At 37.7% G+C, this 23,266-nt stretch overlaps 1 protein-coding gene across 1 annotated transcript in view; it reads right to left on the reverse strand.

Annotated features, from left to right (window-relative positions):
- Nucleotides 1-23,266, reverse strand: part of MBOAT2 (membrane bound glycerophospholipid O-acyltransferase 2) — a 94,420-nt gene that overhangs the window by 55,908 nt on the left and 15,246 nt on the right. Inside the window, exons 2-3 of the mRNA XM_075707221.1 lie at nt 20,329-20,474; nt 16,668-16,745 (exon numbers count right to left, since the gene is read on the reverse strand). Of these exons, the coding sequence (XP_075563336.1) occupies nt 16,668-16,745; nt 20,329-20,474 (224 nt within the window). The remainder of the gene's footprint in view (nt 1-16,667; nt 16,746-20,328; nt 20,475-23,266) is intronic.

Here is a 23,266-nt window from a genome sequence, read left to right on the forward strand (position 1 = left end):
GGAAATATTTATTAAATATTTTGGTAACAGAAAGTACACTAATTAAATCTGCAGGTGGACATTAAATTATAGAAACTGCAAACAGCCAATCAGAAAACCAAGTTATCTTGAAGAAAAAAAAAGACAACGGGCTTAAAAGCATCAGATAGAGTTGAATTAAATTGTGCGCAAAGCACAATTTTGGATGTAAATAATTAACCATACCAATCTGTAATGGAAACCAACTATTAGGTAGCATTAGAACAGAAAAGAATCTGTGGAAAGTCACAGTATTGCAAAACAGACAGAATATGCTTTTTACCCTACTTAACTTTAGAAATACCTCAACCTGTTTTGAAAAGCACATCTCCAAATGACATAGAACAACTGAAAGAAGTCCAAAAGCAGCTACACAAAAATGGAAAGAGGCCTTGAAAACACAATCTGGGGAGATATTTAAACAGACTTGTTCAGGCTTTACTGGACTGAAAGGAGACAATATAAATAGAAGACTGCTGCAAAAAAGCAAGGGAATACTCTTCCCTACATGGAAGAAGGGGATCAAACTAGAGAAGACTTAGGCTAAACTTAGGCTAATTTCTAGGGGAACCTAACCACAAGCATAGTTAAGCACCTATACAGATTGCCTAACAAGACTGGAAACTCTTTGCAGATTTTTTTAAATTATTATTTTTTAAAGATCTCAAACTACCTTTGATTAGAGGTCCACATAAACTCTCAAAACTCTTCCACCCTTCTTTTCCAAAATTCTGTTATCAAGCTTTGTCTCTCAAATAAACATTTTTAGAAATGAGAGAAAAGGAATCTGCCTAAAAAATGATCCAGTATGTAGATGAAAAGACATCTGTATTTAAAGTATTTATAATTTAGAGTCTGTTAAGAGCTCAGATGCAATAAAGAGAAAAAACAGCTATGGGGCCAGTCAAGATGCTGATGATCTGGCAAGACCAACATAAGTACAGGAATGAAAGAGACAGAAGACACACACAGAGGAGTTGGTTTTGTGTCGTAACATTTTACTACTACTCAGATTTCTTTTAAACATTTCCAATGTTGTCAAACCAAGGTTATGTTTGCTGCAAAGATTTCACATTTTGCATTATATAGTCACATACACCTTTTTTTGAACACATATTCCATACCATAAACATTGTTTAATTGAGGAGTTCAGCTATGCTGTGAGGGTGGCAGTCTACACCTCTCTTATCTCCTGATCAATGCAAACAAGTATTTTTTGAGTGAGAATGAGCCTTTAGCACCAGTAATTTCAGAAACATTTGTTTGGTAAGAGGGCGGTAACCCCAAAACTTTTTTCTATCTTCGAATTTACAGATTGTTCAAATACTTGTGTATCAAATTCCTTTGCAATAAGCCACAGAACACATCATGAAAGGCAAAAAAAAAATGCAAGCAATGTAGAAAATTGAACTGAAGTTCTCTCACACACACCTTTTTCTTCCTACATGTGTATCTCATGGAAATTCTCTTGGAAAAGCCAGATGGAACATTTCTTATTAATACCTTCGGGAAAGCAGGGACTGCAAGAAAGAGGATAGATTCTCTGATGAAATTCAGAAATCCAAATTCTATGCTAAGAATACTGGATTCCTTAATTTCCATTAAAAAAGGGAGAAAATATTGAGCAAGATGCAAATCTAGTATTAGAACTAGAACTAGGGCATTCGAGTCAGCACCAGCCTAAGAGGATATAAAGCTTGTGGCCAAAGCAACATTGACAGCAGTCCTCTGTGAGGCAAGTTACTCCTAAAACTTTCATAAAAAAACCCAAATATGCATATTTACCTCAGGAACAGATGTAAAGAAGTTGCAGATTAAAAACCTGAAAGTTACATTACGTCAAAGACTTTGCTCCTCCTCCTTGAGCAGTGATCTTGGGCTCTGCAGCAGAACTGTACCCACACATTGATTCTCACAAGACATGCCCTGATCAGCAGAGTAAGAAAGAAGCAGGCAGAGAAGCATAAAGAAAGATGAAGGCTTCTTCCTTCAAAAAGACACTTCCAGAAGTGTTAATCTGTTGACATAAGTCTTACTGTTTTCTGCTTTTCAGCAACTGGGAGAAGACAGTGTAGGAAGAAATGGAATGTTGTTTCTGGTCTACTCCTGCCTATTCCTGTTGGTCTCTTCATAGTCTGCCTAGTCTGCCAAGGGGAATAAAAATCAAAACCAAAGTAATGCACTTAAATACAGAGACTTTCTTTGCTTTTAAGAAAAAAAAAAAACAACTAAATTGTAAGTACTTGTAATATTCTTCAGCTCAGAAAAAGCTTTCCATTTCCAATTAACATTGTAATAGTGACAAATTATCAAGAATCAATCTTTCTAAAAGTCTAAGCTCATCTAAAAGGAAGGTTTATACTTCGTTCATTTAAATGGTGACCTCCACATTAGTAGTTGGTCGGTAGACTTTCCTCACCCTGTATTTCAGACAGCTTTGTGTCCCAGTGGAATACTTGGGAATAAAACAGTGAGATGTCTGAAATAATTTTAGGTCATCATGGAAGTCCAGAAATGCTTTCTTACTATCTAGAAATGTTTCCTATGGATTTGGAGCTCTATTTGTGCAATCTCTGGAAATCACATTTCATTGTATTTATCTAGTTAAAGTAACAGGGAGATCTGAAGTTTCATGAATGATATAATATCTTTCATTACTGCAGCCAAATAACCTCCAAATAGCCTATGACATTTAAAGGGTAAAGCTGCTAGTCTCCTTTTAGAAATTAAGTCACCCCCTCCTGAAAGTTTAGGTGGAAAGCATGATGCAAAGATTATTGTTTGGAGGAAAAAAAAAAAAAGCCACACAAAAAAACCCCAAAACCCACAAACTATATCTGCAGAAAAAAGTAACAGCTACTAAAGTCCATACATAAACTAATTAAGCCAGAGGACCTTCTCCGAACTCTCCTGCCTTTCACATTGTACCTACCTTATAGCTTTCGCTATACTGAAATATGTCACACTATAAAATGACAACAAACACCCAAGGATTTGTGGGGGTTTATTTTGTTGTTGTTGTTTGTTTTGGGAGGTTTTTGGTTTGGTTTTGCGTTGTGGGGTTTTTTTTGGTTGGGATTTTTTGGTTTGGTTTTGGGGGGGCTGGGTGTTGTTTTGGTTTGCTTGGGTTTTTTACAGCTAAGACACCCTAGCAAGGAAGATTATCTCAAAATGATCTTTTAAAGAACTCAAAAGGAAATGAGATTCTGGTACATGCTCTGATAGCACCATGTATTTGGGAGATTAGTTAATCCCTTCGAAAAGAAGAACTGGAGCATTAAAATAATTTGGAAGTAGTTGGCTCTCTAACTAATACCATCCTACACTTACTACTGCGAAGTCTGAAAAAGACATGCAACAACTTCTTTCCTGCCTGAAGCCAAAAGGCTCTTCCTCTGCCCAAACTTAGGTCAGAGACTGACCTGCAGAAAATGTTTAACAGACACGGATACAGAAAACATGAGAGCACTAAGTACATAACAGTCAGATAAATATCACACATTCAAATTCAAGAAAAATGAACACACCACTCATGAACTGGAGAGCATGGAAATGTATGGTAGTTCACCAGACAAAAAGGTCAAGGCACCATACAGTGTTCTACAGAAAGACAGGCGAGGCAGGCAGCAGGTGGAAGGAAAACAGCAAGGAGTTGCATAGGTTCACAGGAATGCAACCATTAGCAGGTTCTCAGAATGGAAACAGAAGGTCAGGGTAGTGAAGGGGAACATGTGTGTATGAGAGGATGGCCAAGTTCAACCTGCAGGACAAAGCAAGTCTGTAAGAGATGTGTGAAGGTTTTGAAAGTGTCACAGACCTAGGATGGTCAGTAGTCTCTTCTCCACTCAGCATCCAATTTTCACAACGTGCAAAGGAGATTATCTTGAAGAAAGCCAAATTTATGCCCAAGCTGATTGAACCAGTTGGCCAATTTCAAGTGCACAAGAATAGCATTAGCTTCCTTTCGCTAAGAAACAGAAGGGAAAAAAAAAAAAAGAAAAAAGAAACCAACCACACAAAGCCATCACGCACTTCCATTTTTAATACAGAAAGGAGACCAGAAAGGGATTGAACTGTGGAGGAATTATTAACCCCATTAATACTAAAATGAAGACCTGATCTTTGGAAATCTACAAGTGTCTTAAGGAATCACTTTAGAATTAAAAAGTTAAAAAGCAAAATTGAACATGCCATAAAATAAACCAGTATGGCCTCAGATACAGCAAACAGTATTTATTTGCCTATGGCTAGAAAGATTTGTACAAAAACAAATTGGGATGGTTTCAAAGCTGGTAGACTTAAATATCTTAATAGGTTTTCTTAAGGGAAAACAGTCAAGTGTTTGTTTTCCAAAAGACAAGTTCATTCTACTTAGATAACAGCCTACTTCAAAGCCAGCAGTGTGCCCTTACCACAAAGAAGGCTAATGGTATCCCAGGCTGCATTAGGTAAAGCACTGCCAGCAGGTCGAGGGAGGTGACCGGTGCTCTACTCAGCACTGGTAGGACCACACCTGGAGTGCTTGGTCCAGTTCTGGGTCTTCCAGTACAAGGGATTCATGGACATACTGTGGAGAGAATCCAACAAATGGCCACTAAAATAAGGGACTGGGGCATCCTTCTTATGAGGAGAGAGTTGGGACTGTTCAGCCTGGAGAAGAGAAGGCTCAGGGGGTTGTCATCAATGTCTGTAAATACCTGAAGGGAGGGCACAAAAAGAATGGAGCCAGGCTCTTTGCAGCAGTGTCCAGTGACAGGACCAGAAGCAATGGGCACAAACTGAAACACAGGAGGTTCTCCCTGATCATCATGAAACAGTTTGTTACTTTGAGAGTGACCAAGCACTGGGACTGGTTGTCCAGAGAGGTTTTGGAGTCTCCCTCCTTTGAGATACTCAAAAGCCATCAGGACATGGATCTGGACAACTAGCTGTAGGTGGCCCTGCTTGAGCAAGGGGGTGACCTCCAGAGGTTCCTTCCAACTCCAACCATTCTTTGATTCTGTGAGGACTTTTCAGCCTACTACAATTAATAAAAACCAGACTATTTCAGGTAACCATCAGAAAACTAACACTTGCTCCATATGGGTCAATCTGGGAAGCCCAAGACCAGAATTTTACTATTAGAAGACAAGTTGCTGACAGAACAGACAAAGCAATCAGTTGCTGCAGGGGGAGGTTTGCTGTTGAGCCTTTAATGAGAACTGCCTGACTTATGTTGAGGCTACCATCCATTTTCTCCCTCTGCTTCCTCAGATCTCTTGGCATCTAAAGCATCCAGCAACCAGCATCCACCTGGAAGGAGTCCCATTCTGGAATTCTTCAGGCTCCCTCTAAGAGATGGGGTACTCTGAACATCTCCAGCAAAACTAATCAATATTTCCATTTGCAAAAGATTCCCTTTGACACAGAATCCTTAACTGACGACACGTTAGTTCAAGGATTGTCTGCTGAAGTTACCCAATGACAAAGCCTGATGACTCAAAGATAAGAGACCAACAGGTCAGGACAACACTAAATACACAAAGTCCATAATTCAAGTACTAATTATTCTGTTCAGGTTGTTTGGTATCCTCTTTCCCATTCCATCTTCACTCAACTGCCAAATGAACCACAGGCTGCAACAGTTACCTGTTAATCACTACCTACTACAATTCTTAAGCACACCTGCACATAGGGACAGGAACACTGCAAGAATTCCCATTGTCAAGAAGAGCAAAGGAAAGTGACCTGTACAGGTTGGTCAGGTATCTGCTCAGTGACTTGATCAAATGCCATTTCAAACATATGTCATCACTGTTAATGTCCTGCGACATGGAAACTGAGGCAGTGTATCCAGAACAAACCAGAGTCTGCCACAATGTTCCTGTGTGTTTGCAGATGGTGAAGAAAAAAAGGAACAATTAAGACACAGAAACTATCTGCTAATTGCTCACATATTTTCACTCTTACTATGAGAAAATAAGGAAAGAAAATCAAATGTGTGATTATGCAACACCAGAGAAATACACTATGGATAATCAGATAATGGTTTCATTTCACAATGAATGTAAGTACACAGCAGGTCATTACCATTCTGATAAAGAGTTTAAACAACTGGCTCCCAGTGCTGATGCGAAGAATAAGCTTCCAAGAAATATCTTGAATAGTAGATGCTCCTACATCTAGTTAACACCTATAGCAGAAGATTCAAAAGATTAAGAATTATTTTACTTCTTCATTGATTCTGCTCAAACACAAGAAGGTGATGCTTGGGAGGAATGGATGCATTAGCCAACACTGGCATTACTTCTACCATTGCCATTTTTACCAATTTTAGAAAGCAACACTTGCCTCATAACCCAATGCATTATTATTAACTGCTAAAATATATGGGTTTTACTACTTCAAGCAAAAGGATCTCTTCTACCGTAAGAACTGGACAGGGACTGCATCTAGAATTCTCTTCTAGAATAGAATATTCAGTTGGAAGGTACCTACAACGATCATCTAGTCCAACTGCCTGACCACAAGTTAGATCATATTATTAATGGCATTGTCCAAATGCCTCCTAAACACTGACTGACAGGCTTGGGGTATCAACCACTGCTCTAGGAAGCCTGTTCCAGTGTTTGACAACCCTCTCGGCAAAGAAATGTTTCCCAATGTCCAGTCTAAACCTCCCTGGTGCAGCTTTGAACCATTCCCACACATCCAATCACTGGATATCGGGGAGAAGAAATCAGCACCTCCCTCTCTGCTTCACCTCCTCAGGAAGCTGCAGAGAGCGATGAGGTCGCACCTCAGCCTCCTTTTCTCCAGACTAGACAAACCCAAAGTTCTCAGCCACTCCTCACAGGACATTCCTTCCAGCCCTTGAGAAGTTCCGGTTTTCGTGTGTGTTTTAAATGATTCATGTTGTACTTTGTACCTCAATCCTCATCCATAAGAGGACAGTGTTGAGGAGCAGAAATAATTTCATAGTCTTGAGGTACTTGCACTTCTACACTGCAAAGGGAATACCTTTGCAGAACTTTGAAAAATGCACTGACTACTTTGCTACATGCATAGCAAAGCATAGCTGGCACAACAAACTAAACTCAGTCTACTTCTAGGTGCCTCTAGGCTCCTTTATTTAGACTTTTCTACTGTTTATACCGATTGTGTCACATACACTAATTACTCAGACACGAAGTGTAGAAAAATGACAGAAAAACTAACCAGCTTCCAAAGCTACATATCAAAACAACATCAGAATAAAGCTTTATTTCAACCCATTTTCAGAAGCCACCTATGAACCCTTTTGCTTTCACACACTTTTGAAAGGTTTAGAAAGCCTTAGCTATTTCAGTTTGGACATATCCTGCCTGGACACATGTTGTTACTTCAGACATTTATATAGAACACAGCAAAATCTGTTATTCTGCTCTCCACCAGCTAGGAACAATGAAGAAGCCACTGGCTTCTGACTGCAGCTCTGATAGTAGCTCAGTAGCAAGGCCCTCCCATTCTTCTGGAAAGCTCCCTCAGGCCTAGTAATAGAACATACCACATCATGTTAGAGAAGAAGAGGCTGAGGGGAGACCTTATTGCTCTCTACAACTACCTGAAAGGAGGTTGTAGTGACATGAGTGTTGGTCTCTTCTCCCAAGTAGCTGGCAATAGGACAAGAGGAAATGGGTTCAAGCTGCATCAGGGGAGGTTGAGACTGGATAAGGAAAAATTTCTTTACGAAAAGAGTGGTCAAGCATTGGAACAGGCTGCCCAGAGAGGTGGTGGAGTCACCATCCCTGGAAGTGTTCAAAAAACAGGTAGATGTGGCACTTTGGGACATGGTTTAGTGTGGACTTGGTAGTGTAGGTTAATGGTTGGACTGGATGATCTTAAAGGTCTTTTCCAACCTAAACGATTCTATGATTCTATGTTCACATAGGCCAGTTCTAATTTTGTGACCATATAAAGTGGTAAGAAGTTACTGTGGGGACAATTCTTAAAAAAAAAAAAATCACAATCACACTGCTTACATGGATTTGTGAAGCAAACCTTCCAGTGTAACTACTGCAGTCAAGACAACTGAAAAACAATGCCCTCAAGACCACACCTTTACATGAATGTCCTCTGCCTGCAGAGCAATGTGCCTACAGCATTTACTGGTCAGCTCTCCAGAGCACCAGGGTCATGTCGAGAAAGAAAGCCAGAGGAACCTGGACTTGGAGACAAAAAGTGAATACTGCTGATCAATGATACCTACCACATTCTTAAAGAAGAATTAAAAAAAAAAAGGTGGCTCTACAGGTTTTTCTTTAGATTTATTAAAATACATTTACCAAGTTTCAGCTGGAATCTGTATACCTTACATAGGTAAATGGCAGAATCTTACTAGTTCTCACTATACACATACCACCTCATTCATACATCAGAAGATATCCCTACAGCATTCAATAGATTGTGAGCTGTTTTGAACATGAAAAGCTTTCTACAGAAGCAATAATACCAATCACAAAAAATCAGCACTTGATATCAAAGCCAGAAGACAGTGACTAGACACATGGGTGACGCCACAGCATACATTAAACACAGTATCCACAAATGGATACCATGGTGGAGGGAAGAAGAACATCTGATGAACCAAAAAGCCTGAGACTTACTAGGGAGTTTCCAGCATATGGGATTTAAAACATCACAGACACTCCTAGAAAGGGCAGAATATCAAGAAAAAGAAAGCCAGTTACCTGACTGTTGTTTAAAGTTATGCATTACTTGTATGCATTATGCATTTCCATGTGATATCGTCTATTAATAAGAAATTATTCACTCTAAGTAATCATACACTGAAATACCCATTGCAAAATACCTTTTGCAAGCTTACTGACTTCATAGTTCCTGTTGTGCCTGTGATTACTAATGACTGCGCAAACTGCTAAGCACTTGGCTATATTAAGTATTTATTTCACCCCCAGTTCTGAAGATTAACACCATGCTACATTGTCCAAGGTACTGGCATCTTCTTACCAGATGTAGACACAGACCAAACCTGCTTCAGTACCATATAGACAAAATTTCCCAGAAAATAGAACACCAAAAGCTCCACTATCACTTAAGTGAGATTTAAGAGGGGAATCAGTCATTTACATCTTTTGTTATTTACCCAGTTCTCTTTTAACATAATCAAGCACAACTTTTAAACAGCAAAGTTTGAAATTTACTGTCATAAAACAGCAACCTTCCCAGCTAAAAACTGTGCCAACTGATATACAAGGGAACAGGACTGCTTGCACATAGCCCTCTTAAAACTTCCAGGCAATTCATCCATACTGAAGAGAGTACAAGTAAGTCCCTCGCATATCTTCTCACAGCATAGAAGAAAAGAACGGATTTCTTGTTTGAATACTGGAAAGGCATTTGTCTTCAAATGCAATTGAAAAGTGAATTGAAAGTAAAACCAAACGAAGTATCAAATACTCCCTCTGATATTGTTTTCTTACTCAGCCTGGCTTCCCCCTGTTTCTACTGACTTAAAGACACAAGAGTTATGTACAGTCTCTTGGCATAAACTCTGTTTTGTGTGTTTCGCCCCTACCCCCCCTTTTTATTATTCATGCTATCTCTTGTAAAGAAGGATAGGAAGACAGACTACTACTACTACTTGTTGCCTAACATGGTCTCTTCCTACCAAAATAATTGTCTCAGTGGCAGTTGTTTTATTTCACTTTAAATTGAAGTCAGCCTAATAGATTTAAGTTAACAATGCTGTATCTGTGCAATTTCCTTGAAATCTGACAATACTGTGTAATTATTGGGTGGGGTGAAATTAAAGAATAAAAAAGCTTTTGTAGCAAGTCCAGATCAGATCAGAAAACTAAGCTGCATGAAGTCACCTCAAATAAATTTTAAGCTATAATAGACATTGAAGCAAGACACCAAAAGGAAATGACTAGCATGCTTACGACAACTGGAGCTATCCAGGATCTTGTTTGTATTAAGGAAGACTTGAGTTTCACAGAGCAACCTGCTCTAGTTGATCCTGCTTTGAACAGGGGGGGGTGGACTTGGAAATGCTTCCCTCCTCAACTATTCTATGATTCTGTGATCTCAGCTGTGCCTTCCAGTAAAGGCATTTGACCTGCAAAACCAATCAGTGTTACAAGCTACGTGAAATTTGTTAACATGTTTAACTGAGACACTGGATTTTAAAATGAATTTTGTATTTTTTAAATATCAGTGCTTTTTATTTACAGCTGCCTTCCCTCAAAGGAAACTAAACACAAACTGCTTTTTTGTCGTTTGTTGTGCCTCGGTAACTAAACACATCATCATCTTTTACTTCTTCAAACATCTTTTAGCTCCAAACCCAACACTTTGTACAACACCACTTGCAGTTCTGCATGCAAAACTGACTTGCATAATTCACAGCCAACACTTCCATTAAGGACAATAAAATGATTGTTTGCTGAGTTCATCATAACTGCTGAAGTGAAATTAGTCTCAAATACAAGATATTTCACCAAAGAATAAAAAAAAAAAATCTATGCGGAAGCATGCAGTTAGAGAAGACAGTTGACTATAATATACAAAATCCTTGCATCTAATCTCTGTCAGACACCACTGGTTCAGTTCAGTCAATGCCATACAACTAGAATTTTTAATCAACTCTTATTAGCAGCAGTCTTTGCCAGGAGCTGAAGAAGAATACAGCTTTCACTGAACTCTTCTAGGTACAATTTATTCTGCCACTTCATTTTGTAGGGAGCCTGATTTATTTGACATCAAGAGTTTGTTGAGGTAATAAACCATGCAGCAATGATACCATGACTCAGAGCTCATTTGCTAGCAGTCAAGTTGCTTGGCAGCATGACAGACAGAGTAATGTGTGTTGAAGAAGTATCTATATAGATGCTACAGCTTTCAGAGATTACCAGACAAATACAGAGCCCAGAAAACATGACTTTACTCTCACTATCAATTTTCTTTTGCTTGATTGATTGTGCTCAGCTTCACTTCGAGCACAAAGATTAAAAACATTGAGATCTATGCAAGCCAAAAAGCAATGGCTACTCCGTCCCAACAGATTTCTAACACACCCAACCATTTCACACTACTTCTTCTTACAACAAGAAAAGATTGTCCTCTACATGCTTATAGAAACCAAGTGCACAGTGTGGAAAAACTACCTATCAATTTAAAGTTTAGGGAAGTAAGAGAACACTCTTTCAGGTAAACATCAATTCTCAATAATGTATAGCTACTTCATAAAACAGAAGTACAGAAATTTTTTCACCTGAGTTCTCTCAAGTGTGATGATAGAGGTTTTATATGCCAACATTGTTAAAATATGCCTGTTCTTCTGAGAACTCTGTTCTTTGAATAACATCAGCAACCAAGTAAAAAATAAAATTAAATAAATAAATAAATAAAGAGGGATGGAATTTAAAACCAGACTAATTTAGACTCTTCTCCCTGGAAATACAAAGTATACAAGCAGAATTTTTTCTAGTTGCATTAAGACAGCATATGCCCCTTTTGTACCAAAGCAACCGAACTGGGTACAACACTGAAAAATGCTTTATTTTGCATGGGTGTCTATTATCTTTATCAGCCTCTCTACTTAAGTGTCAACCTTCAAAAAGCTGCAGACACTATGTGATTCCTGTCCTTCCTTCTTTCTCTCTCTCTATATATATACATGGAGGCTTACATTTCTTTAACCTTTTGCCTTATTTTTAAATAAAGGTTAAATACGTCACAAAGTGACAGGCACTAAAGAAAATTCCAGTTCTATTTTCAATCCATTTCTGTAATTACAAAAAATATAATCAATAAAGGCCTTTCCAGTCAAATATTCCAAATTAAGAAAGATAATATATCAGGTTGTTTTTCAACTTATACCTTTATTGTTTCAAGTAATGCATTCAGTTCTATACAAACACAGCCAGGAGAGTTACAGGAAGTTATCAAAGTGGATGAACTTGTAATAGCTATTTAAAACAAATACTTTCAATAGAAATTCATAAGGATTACTAGGAAATTCCTTCACAGCTGTTAATTTCAACAAGTGCTCACTTTTCAAGTCACTGAAGGCAGCCATCCATTTACATGGCTATTTTTGTAAGGGCCAAGTCTTCAGCATACAGAAAATCCCTGCCTAGTGCTAGTCAGTGTTTCCATTCACACTCTTCAGAATACAGAAGTCTCATCTCTAGGTAAGCATCAGAAAAGTCAAACATATAACAAATCATGAAGATAAGTCAGTCAATACAGCACACTCAAGAAAAAACCAAAACTTCTAGCACTATTAATCTCATTTTCCAAGCTCCACAAAAGTAATCAGGGATATAGGGGGGGGTTGTTGTTGTTTCGGTTTTTAAATTGGTAGGTCACTTTTAAGCAGTAAGTGCTTTTGATGAACAATTTGATGTAGAAGTGATGCAAAGAGCATGTGCGAGGCAGCTATTAAACTTCAAAGAACTACAGGATATGCCCCATGCAACTCCTGTCCCCACGCATTACCAAGATAGCAGCAGCACGATACAAGAATTTGAGTTGTGCAGAGCTCTCATCTGCACAATAACTCAAGTTAAGACAGTCTCAAGTAGATCATCTGATTTAACCATATAAAGAAGCAGCTCAGCAGTTAAGGACAAAATTAACAGCCGTGAGAAATTTTAATGAAAACATGAAGCCTATTTCAGATCACAAGCTTTGGCTATCTGTGATAGTTCTACTTTAACTCTGATTTTACCTTTTTTATATATGTGTTCGAGATAAGCTACATCTTGAAGAAAAAAATTATTGTTCACCTCTGCAAACAAACAAGAAGAATCTTTGACGTTACACAAGCAAAACCTCAAAGATTTTATCTGACTAGGAAGACCATCTAGCAGCCAGACCATATGCTTTACTATTCAAAAAAAAAAAAAAAAACCCCAAACCTAACCAGTTCAACAAGAGAGGTGAAGCATCCTTCTGCATAGAGCCATAATAGTATTTCTGATAACAGAGGAGTTTTCATCTAAAGAAAAACAGCAATCTTGCTTTCAATACCTTTAACTCAACTTTTTGTAACTCTGTCTGCTAAAATAGAAGTTCTCTGCATATTTATCTCCAATACTTTACTGTCTTGTAGTTCCTTGGTAAGAACCCAACAAGGTTCTAACAATACTTGGTTTCAGTTCCCCAAATCATTGCTATGGCTCTTCACATGAGATTCAGTATTTCCAAATCATTCCTTAATCCTGGCTACTAGAATGGGACAAAATTCTGCAATCTCACCACTACTTTTGGAAATTAAAAAAAAAAAACCACACCAAAAAAAACGATGATCTTTTTTTATATAGTGAAGATTTGCATTAGCTATTTTAGCTACAACACTGCTCATGCTCAGACAGATACATATAATCACCATCTGCCCTTTCATAGAGGGAAATCAACAAGTGCGATCCCTTTTCTTTGAGAACAGACATACCACTTCAAACTGGAAAATTGATTCTTTTTAGTTGGTAACTATTGAAATATGCTCCTAAATACAGCCATTCATTAGCCTTGGTGTTTATTACTAATAGGGGAGGATAATATTTCTATGCATACTGTAGAAATTATACTGTTTAATATGTATTTTATTCTCATCTATACAAAAAATGCTTTAATCACTTTTTAATCAAATACAAACTTTATAATTATAAAATTTTCACAGGTTTTTTTTTGCATTTAACATAGGTCTGATAAGACAACAAAAACTGCTTGCAGTACTTGTTTTTTCATTCTCTGTGTTATTTAAGTCTACAGACCAGTAAATCTCATCTTCCTCCATCTTGCATTTATCCTTGGCTGAATGATAAGAACATACTTAATATTTTTCAGCTCTCAATTAGTTTCTTAACTTCAAAGAAGTTTATCTTATTTGCACTAACTGTAAAAGCAGAAATGCAGAAAAATTGTGTTTGCATAGGCAGAACGCTTCACAGCTATAATACTTCAAGTTCTGATTCCAGGTATTCTCAGTGCTATGTCTATTGTCCTTTGGCAGCTGCCTATGTACCAGACATTTTTATTCAAGTTACATAAATAAATTACAAATTTGTAACTGAGAAGTTATGCCAAATAGCTTACAGTTGTTTGGATGCCCTTGCGCTTTCAAAGAACTGTAATTATATTGGCAGGCTTCCAATCCTAGATTTGCTAAAAATTATTATTATTAATTGATAGCATTTCTTAGTCAAATCTATAATAATTGTTAGATATTTCAGTCTGCTGATTTGATGATGACTAATTTTAGAAGTTGTTTCAGATCCTCTTTTGCAGATTAAAAAAAATCTTTATCCACATCATGTATGTTCTTCATAGACTAAGACACCTGTGATCAAATCAAAAGCAGACAGCAATTAAAAAGAAAAACCAAACCAAGAAACTTGCATTTACCTTGATCAAGGGTCTTTGGAAAAGACAAAAGTTCAAAAAACAGCCTAACTCCCATTTTCAAAAATCATTTCAGCTTATGAATCCTCTCACTTCTGAAGATACAAAAATGCTTATGAAAACCTTGCCAATAACTCACAGGATGTGAGTAGTTTGCTTGATCCATTTTGTATTTCACTGAAACCTTAACTTTTAAAAAATACCTAACTTAATTTTCCCAGCAATCTCAGTTGTAGGCTAACTAGCAGTCAAGACTTGTCTATCAACAAGCCATGACACTCAGCATAATTTGTCAGTCAGGTGTTTATTAGAGTGCCTCAATTAACATGCTGAGTGAATTAGTTCACTCAGATGAACAAGACTTATTTGTCTTTATCTGAGATTTCTAAGATCAAACCATCAAGTCTCCTCCACCCCTTCTTTGCCAAATCTCTCTGTTTGTCAAAGCCACACAAAGGAGTGAAGGAAAACAGGAGCAAGACATTGCTCTGTCCTGGCTCCGGCTAGGAAGGAGAAGTCCTCCACTTCATGAGGACTAACATTCCCAAATCTGAAGGAAAGGGATGACCAGGAAACACCTCCACAGGGGCCAGACCAGTTACAACCAAAGTTTGTTTACTCAAGTATCCACATTCAAACAGCTCACATACTTGAGCGTAGGTGCAGTACAAAGAATTGTACGGGCAACAAAATAAAACAGAACCACAGAATGGTTGAGGTTGGAAGCGACCTCCGCAGGGCCTCTGGTGCAACCCCTCTGCTCAAGCAGGGCCACCCTGAGCCCGCTGCCCAGGACCGTGTCCTGACAGCTTTTGAGTATCTCCAAGGAGGGATACTCCATGACCTTCCTCACAATAAAAAAGTGTTTCTTGCTGTTCAGAGAACACCTGTGTTTCAGTTTGTGCCCATTGCGTCTGGTCCTGTCACTGGGCACCACTGAGAGCCTGGCTCCCTCCCTCCAGGCATTTATGCACATTGATGAGATCCCCCTGAGCCATCTCTTCTGCAGGCTGAAACCTATGTAATTTGTTATGATAAAGACCAAAGTATTCCTGCCTGGTACCTCCCTTCGCAGCATTTAACTGCATTAATAATTTATTTGAAAATATTAAGCTATGTATGTTATAACTTACATTGTTACATGTCTAAAGAGAAATTGATATCAACAAGTTGTTTTAAAACAACTTCTAATCAAATAAACCATTAGAATACAAACCAGGCATCCAACCAAATGAAGTTCTCTCACATCTGCAGTAGTTTGAATATATCAGGCTTTGTAGTAAATCCTAAAAATAAGAGCCTAATATGACGTATTTCAAAAGACAATAAAATTATATTCAATAGCAGACTATAAAGCAGCAGAGCATGCTAATAGGCAGGATCACGAACTAAGACCACCCTGGCTTTGCACGTAAAGCAAAATTTTCCTCTTTGGTTCTTTTACCAGCATCCTTCCTGACAGCCTCACATACTTCAGGAACCTATTCAAGCAAGGATTTGCTATTTTACTAAACATTTATGCAGGAATTAACACAGTGGGAACCTAATTTGGTTGTGATCTCTAGACTAGCGGAATAGTAAAACATATGCATACAGTAATAAAATAAATGTCTTTCCTGCGTTTAAGAATGACTGAAAAAGAGAAACAAGTGCCATTCTGTATGGATTCAGATACTGCTAGTCTAATCATGCATTCAAGCAAACCTAAAATAATGCCCTACATATGTGATTTTACAATAGTATTCTTAACCTAAGACAGCATTCATACTGCGTTATTCTTGCAAAACAAAAAAAAACCAAAAAAAAAAAAAAAAAAAAGAGGGAAACGACACACACTTAGTACCTAAAAAATTTTCTCACACAAATTCTGTTCCCTTCAGACATCTTCCTTCTACTAGCACTGGCTGTTATCAAATTACATTTGTATAGTTAACTCATTTGTGAGACACCTAGAATTAAGTACTGACAAAAAAAAAAAAAGCCCATCAGAATGCTGACAACACAGAAGAAGTCTCAGTGGAATATTACCAATTGTAACAAGCTTTAGATATTCCAAAAAGCTGGCAAAAATACCCAAATAAGCCATTTTCTCTCCTGGAAATAAAACCAGGGTTAGCAGAATTCAAATACTGAAATATAATGATACAACCAGAACTATGGCATATGTGCAGTTACAAAAAAAAAAAAAAAAAAACAAACCACGAAAACAGTAGCATTCTTGTAAAAGAAAAAAAAAATTTTTTTTTAAAATGGAAACTTACTTGTGCATATTTTCCACTCCTATTACGATCATGATATAGTAGGAAATTCCACTTTGTATAACAAAATGTAAGGCATACCTAGGGAAAAAAAAAAATAGTAAACCCTCACGGCATTTTCATTAATGACAATAAACTGCATGCATTTATTTAACATGAAATTAAATTTTAACTCCATCACTGCTTCCAAAAAAAACCTTTTGTTCTATTTAGGTTTTTTGCAGCTGTCCCTTCTGTTGACAGCTTCCCCCTTTAGCATAGCACAGACAGCAGTAATGAACAAAAACTACAGACTTAGCTAGAATTCTCCAGCTCATAAACAAGAATATAGTAAATGCTGATAATCCTTAAAAAAGAAAGAATATGGCTCATAATACTTCCACTTGGCATTACTTCATGTGTAAATAACAGCAATGTTTTGTGGTTCAATTTCCATACTCATCTTTTTACCTGTTTGCAACAGTAGGTATCTCAGATAAGTTCAACAATATCTTAGTATTCACAATACCAGTACATGGGAAGATTTCCCAGTCAGTAAAAGTGATAACTCTGTCCAGCCAGTCTCTTTGCCTGGGTCATCAATAACTGATAAAGGGATAGTGGTGCTGATGGTCTCAAAAACACAAATGAACAAAAAACTATACACCAACAACCTACATATTTATTTTACAAACGACCTCCAACCTCTTCTCCTTACTTGGTTTCCACAGCTTACTACCATAGCTACCACACCACCGTTGTTTTGGGTTTTTTAGTGTTTGTTTCATTTTGTTTTATTTCAGTAAGCTAGTAGAGCACTGGTGGCAAACCAATGTCAGTGACTGGGGAAAAGCATCTGATCTTCAGTAAGTTGATTCTCTTTCACTCTGGTACTTTAATTACTTCAGTGCATACTTATATGCGCTCAAGTGACACACTGATCTAGTTTTGGAATTTTTCCCCATAAAAAGCAGTCACTGTTTTGTTATACTGCTGATAACTGTTTTCTTTCAGCTTATCATTGCCAATTTCCTGATTTCACTCCTCATCTATTCATAAGGAAATGTCTTCAAAGACATTCAACAAGAAACCCCATTCTATCCAGCTAAAATCCTACAAAGTCTACACACGAACTGAGGGAAAACAATTCACTTGGATATTAACTGACCTTGAAAATCATGACTTTTTATGGAAGATCCAATCTGCACACACTCCCATGCTTCACTACTAGCTAGTCTCGTCTAGGATATGACTGCCTGAAATTCAAATGCCCATTTAATGTAAGCAATTGCCAATTTTAAATAAATAAATAAATAATCACTTTTTCTTTTCATATCAGCTACACATATGAGCAACACTGTGTAGTAAAGAGAGGCATTAGCGAAATGACAAAAAATCAAGAGGTTTGCTTTGTAAACAGAGAAAGGGACGTAAGAGGTCAAAGCCTGAAAAAGTTTGAGTCGAGATGGAGTATCATATCAAGATTACAGCCTCTGAAAAATATTTCTCTTTCAGAGTTGTTAACAGTAGCAACATGATTGATCTCCAATTCAAAAATTAAACGGGAAGCATTTAAATACAACATGAAGTGGTACATTTTAGCTACATACAAAGGGTATTCTAGGTCTTTTATGCTATTTGCTATTACCCCAAGGGAATTATCCCTTCTCTTCCTGTCCCACATCATCATCACAAGCACTACAAAGGTGACTGAAAACTAACACACCTGAAATTGAAGAGGACACCACAATGACTAACAAATATTCTTAAAAGGGTGCAGATTCCAAACTATTTCCCACATTTAGGTTTGCATGAGATTTTCTGCAAATTTACATTTACTATAACCACTATATAAGAAAACAGGAACAGTTTCCCTCTTGTACACACACAGAGTCACTGAAGGTATACCACAGGATTGTAACCTATACTTACACTTGATTCCATGGAGAGGTGTGAGGGGAACCAAACCAAAACCCTCAAAAAACATGGTCCTATAATACATACTTAAGCAACAAGAAAAAGAGTTGGCACAAGTGCAACAGAAGTATCAGCTTTTTAAAGAATGTGCACTTTTAATATCTCAAATTATGTTCTTTCTTCTCAGCATTTTTAAAAAGCTTTTAGTTCCATGATTGTAAGAAGAAAACCCTTTTCATAAAATAGAAATTAATTGCTAAAATAATTTATTTAAGTATGATCCAAAGCAAACTACAATAATCTAGATTTCTACTATGGTATAAGATTTCTCTCTGAGTTCTTTTCCAGGGCTTATTGCCAACGAGAGACTTCCAGAAATCTTTACTTATGTCTGTTAGGGGTGGAGGTTGTTTCTTTCTAAAGTCTCCCATCCCCAAATTTCAGCTATGAATATACTGTTAACACTTTCTAATTACAAGCTACAATTATGATTTCTGTTTCCAGAGCAATGGATACAGAACGTGCTTCTAAATCTTACACAGCCCTCCAAGACCACACACACCAGCACCTATCTCCCACATCATCCTCCTCATTTGGTGCTAAGACTGGAAGTATTTGGCATCAGATTATTCTCTCAAAGCAGAATACCATGGCCAAAAGTTTAAGAAATACATGGGAGTTATGGAATTATATATGCACAAGTAAATTGCACATGTAAATCCAAAGAATAAAACTTACTGATTTTTCTTTTCCTAAATTTAGAAAGTAATACGTATCAACCAATACTGAGAAGCCTCTGCAACTCACCAATGTAGGGCCAAATCTATGGCGTGGAATTCCACAAATTATTTATACACACTCTGTGTGTGCACAGACTCATGCATGCACGCACTGTGTGCATCTTCCCACCTGTGCAACAGCTTGATTAATTCTCCCTAGTCCAGTAAATACTCTGTGATAATCAGTATAAATAAGTCTTCTATATACTTAAAGCTGAGCAAGCATTTTGTTTACCATGCAATAAAATGGAACTGGCAATTAATCTTAAGCCAGCTTGGGAAGATGGGAGCCATTTAGCAAGCTAATTTTGAAAAAAAATTTCACCAAACTAAATGCATACCCTTTATTAGCCCTACTAACATTCTGGCTTGCTATACTGTGAAAAGATCAAGATGTGAAAACAGCAGTCACAGAAAGTCTGTGTTAAAAAAACAAACCAAAAACCACAAACCACACCCTCCCTCCAAAACATAAAAGAAAGAACCCACACACACAAAAAAAACTGTCAAATCGAGGCCAGCTCCCTTCCAGGTGTTTTATACTACTAGGAGCATCATCGGTACTGCAGTTCCAGCCACTATTCCTACAAAAAGTCAGATTATATTCACTATTCAGAAAGAGACACAGCAAGCTATTTCATGCAGTGAATATTTAAGAGAAATTATCTTAGTCATCACACCTGTGCTGCGCCTCAAAAGAATACTTCTCAAGCAAGTTTACAGAAAAACTGGTACAAGTTAAACAAACTGCACCTGCTCCATCCTCCCAAAACTACAGGCAGACAGCATGTTAGTTATCAGTTTGCAAATGGAAGATCTTGCAAAATTTGTGCACCGCATCAGGAAATTTAAGCCAATTTCTGTACGTTTGCATCAGCTAAAACCCACAGAATTAGATAATAAGGTTTTTCATAACAAAACTTTGCTTCCCTGCAAACAAGAAATGAAACTCTACAAATCCCTGAAAAGTGAATTTAAGTGCAACTTACCATCCAAAACAAAAAAGTGCAAGATAAAGGCCCAAGAGGGTTGCAACAACATGTCTTATAAATGGGCTAGTTTTGCTTGAATGAAGGTATGTTCGAAACCAAATAGCCGCAAGCAAGGCAAACAGTTGGCACACTACAAAGTTGACCTGCACAAAGAAGAAAAGAGAAAACTTCTCACACAATTGTGTATTACAAATTAACATAAATATCCACACATTATTAGCAATTTGCAGAACCTTTGGCTCTACCATGGCTCTTACCACAGCAGGTCAGCCTCAAAGAGCTTCCTTCTCCCAAAAAACCCTCCCCTCCTAAAGCACAAAACAGTGCTCCCCTGAGCAGCTAAGAAGAAAATACACATCAACCCTGTAGAGGCAATCTGCATGAATCAAGAAAAAATATTTTACATATTTTCCTGTAAATTTTCTATATACCATACCACTCTATCAACCATAGAATCATTTATACTCTCCCAGTAACGTGAAGATCTGGGTGGGTTTTGGTTTTGGGGTTTTTTGTTGTTGTTTTCGTTTTGGTGGGGGTTTTTTGTGTTTGTTTTTTGGGTTTGGTTTTTTTTTTTAAGTGAGTTTGACTTGGAAATATGTATCAGCTATGCAAATCACTGGCAGATCAATTCAGTGGCCTGTGCAGAAGCAAGGCTCAATGAAGTACACTTCAGTGGTACGTAATCGGATAAACAGCTTCGTTACTCACTGGATTTTCTTCTTGTACATTCAAGTAGGATAGTTTCAGAAATTCCTCCTCCCTTCAGGCCATTTACTCTAGGAGATAGAAAGTCTCTTGTATACTAAATATTTAAAAACATTAGAGCACTGAACAGAAAAGCGGAATTAAAAAGAACAAACCAGTGAGTAAAGAGAGTCATTCTGACTGTGGCCTGAAATATATTTAACAGTAAGGGCAGGATAAAGAAATCATTTCCTCAAAAAAAGCAACTGCTACCAAAACTGGCTTAAGCTACAAAAAGCCAGATGAATTCCTCTATTCAGAAAAGACCATTTCCCACTCCGTGGATTTTTTCTTTCATAGAAAACTGCCTAACAATTGTCTGTGTCTAACAGCAGCATCCCAAGTCATCCCAAGCAACAGCTTGGGGACCACTCCTTCGGGTCATAATCATTTCAACACAAGAAAGTTACACATCCTGCATGCTTGACTAGCCCTTAGCACAACAGCGTTTTAGCCTGTTTGATGTCACTTAGCTGAAATACATACTTAATACCATAGGGTATAATGATAACACTATTTTTATGCTCATGACAGCAGGCCTAATATTGAAGTTTGCAGCAACACAGCGTGCACCTCTAGTACTATAATTCATCTAGCCCGTTCCTTCATTTTTCAGCCAAGCTTCAGGCCATAACAGGTAAGCGTGTGAGAGTATGCAAACATGGTTATATTTAAAGTAGAAGTTAAATAACACCAACTCCTACAGAACTCTCATCTTTGTAACAATTGCATAGATTCCCCCTTTGCAAATCCAAGGATAACTCCCCTTTTTCTGAACCACTCTAAAACCTTCTGTAATACCAAGTTACACAAGCTTTAAGTGGTGCTAGCGGGAAAGAGGCTCAGAAAGCAGGGCTGCTCTTTTTACCAGGAGCAGTTCCCTAAACTAAACCATCACACACACTTTGCCATCCATTCTCTTACTCCCACATTTACATTATGCTTTTAACAATATTTGAAAAATCCTAAATTAACAAGGAGATATTCTTTCAGGGCATAACTTGGCCTGTTTTTCTCCCCTTTATAAGCAATGATGCAAATGAAATGGAGCAAGGTTTTTAACTCAGGATGAGTCTGTGGATTTAGTGGAAAACTTTCATATCAAAGAGTCAAATTTAATGAAATACTGAAAGGGAAGCAAACTGATAATGTTTTAAAAACAACAGAGGGCAAGAAAGAAAAATTAAAGCCAAAGTAATTAACTACAAATTCAGTATTGACATTTGTTCTGAATATTTATTACAGAAATTATGCTATGTATACCACAGAGCATGTTTCTGATCCAAGGAACTCGCACCCTAGACAGACTAGAAGGGGGAAGGAGGCAGAGTAGAAAATTGGGACAAATACACAGTGAAGCTGAGGTGAAGAGACAGGGAGAAGAAATGGGCATGAACACCTGCCTGTAAGTGATAGCACAGTGGACAAGTTAGTATTGCTGGTTTTACTGAATGTCCAGACATCACTGCTTTGGCTGCATTACAGATGATTTGCCAACTGGTGTCTCATCATGCCCTTCTTTTCCAGATTACCCCTCAAAGCAAGCTAGCAAGATCCAGGGAAGAAAAGTCATCACCTGGCTCCTACTATTAGCACAACAAAGGGCAGAAGTGCGTGGCATCTCTGACCTATATCATCATCTCTACAGGAGCAGAAAGCAAAACAACAAACCTTGGATTTCACAATTCAGGGTCAGCCTGCAGGTTTAGGAATGTGGAAAATCCTCATACAAAACATGCAAAGATAATCTGAGAAAGTTGCCCCCCCTCTTCCCTGCCCACCTGCTGATCCCTTCCTGAGCAATTGCTCTTGCTTTAGCTATTTACTCAAATGACCAAATCCAAATCTGAAAACCAGTATCCCATTAAACAAAAAACCTCCAAAACAACAAGAAAAACCCCACAAACACCTTCCCCAGTAAGAATATTTTGAGAACAGCAATGAAATGCAGGATATCATACCTTTAGACCAACCCCAAAAGCAAAACTTCCAGGGATGTCAATTCATGATGTTGGTATTTAGAACACACAACTAAATGACTCAAGCAACACAATCTTGTTCTGAAAGCCTTCCTCACAAGTGACTCCAAAGCTACCAGTGGGTATTTTTAAACTGCTCTTCCCGAAAGCGCAAAAACATATGCATACTTGGATACAAAAAAGACACCACCACAGTGTTCACACACCAC

This window comes from Pelecanus crispus, chromosome 3 (genome assembly GCF_030463565.1).
Source record: "Pelecanus crispus isolate bPelCri1 chromosome 3, bPelCri1.pri, whole genome shotgun sequence".
Taxonomy (NCBI): domain Eukaryota; kingdom Metazoa; phylum Chordata; class Aves; order Pelecaniformes; family Pelecanidae; genus Pelecanus; species Pelecanus crispus.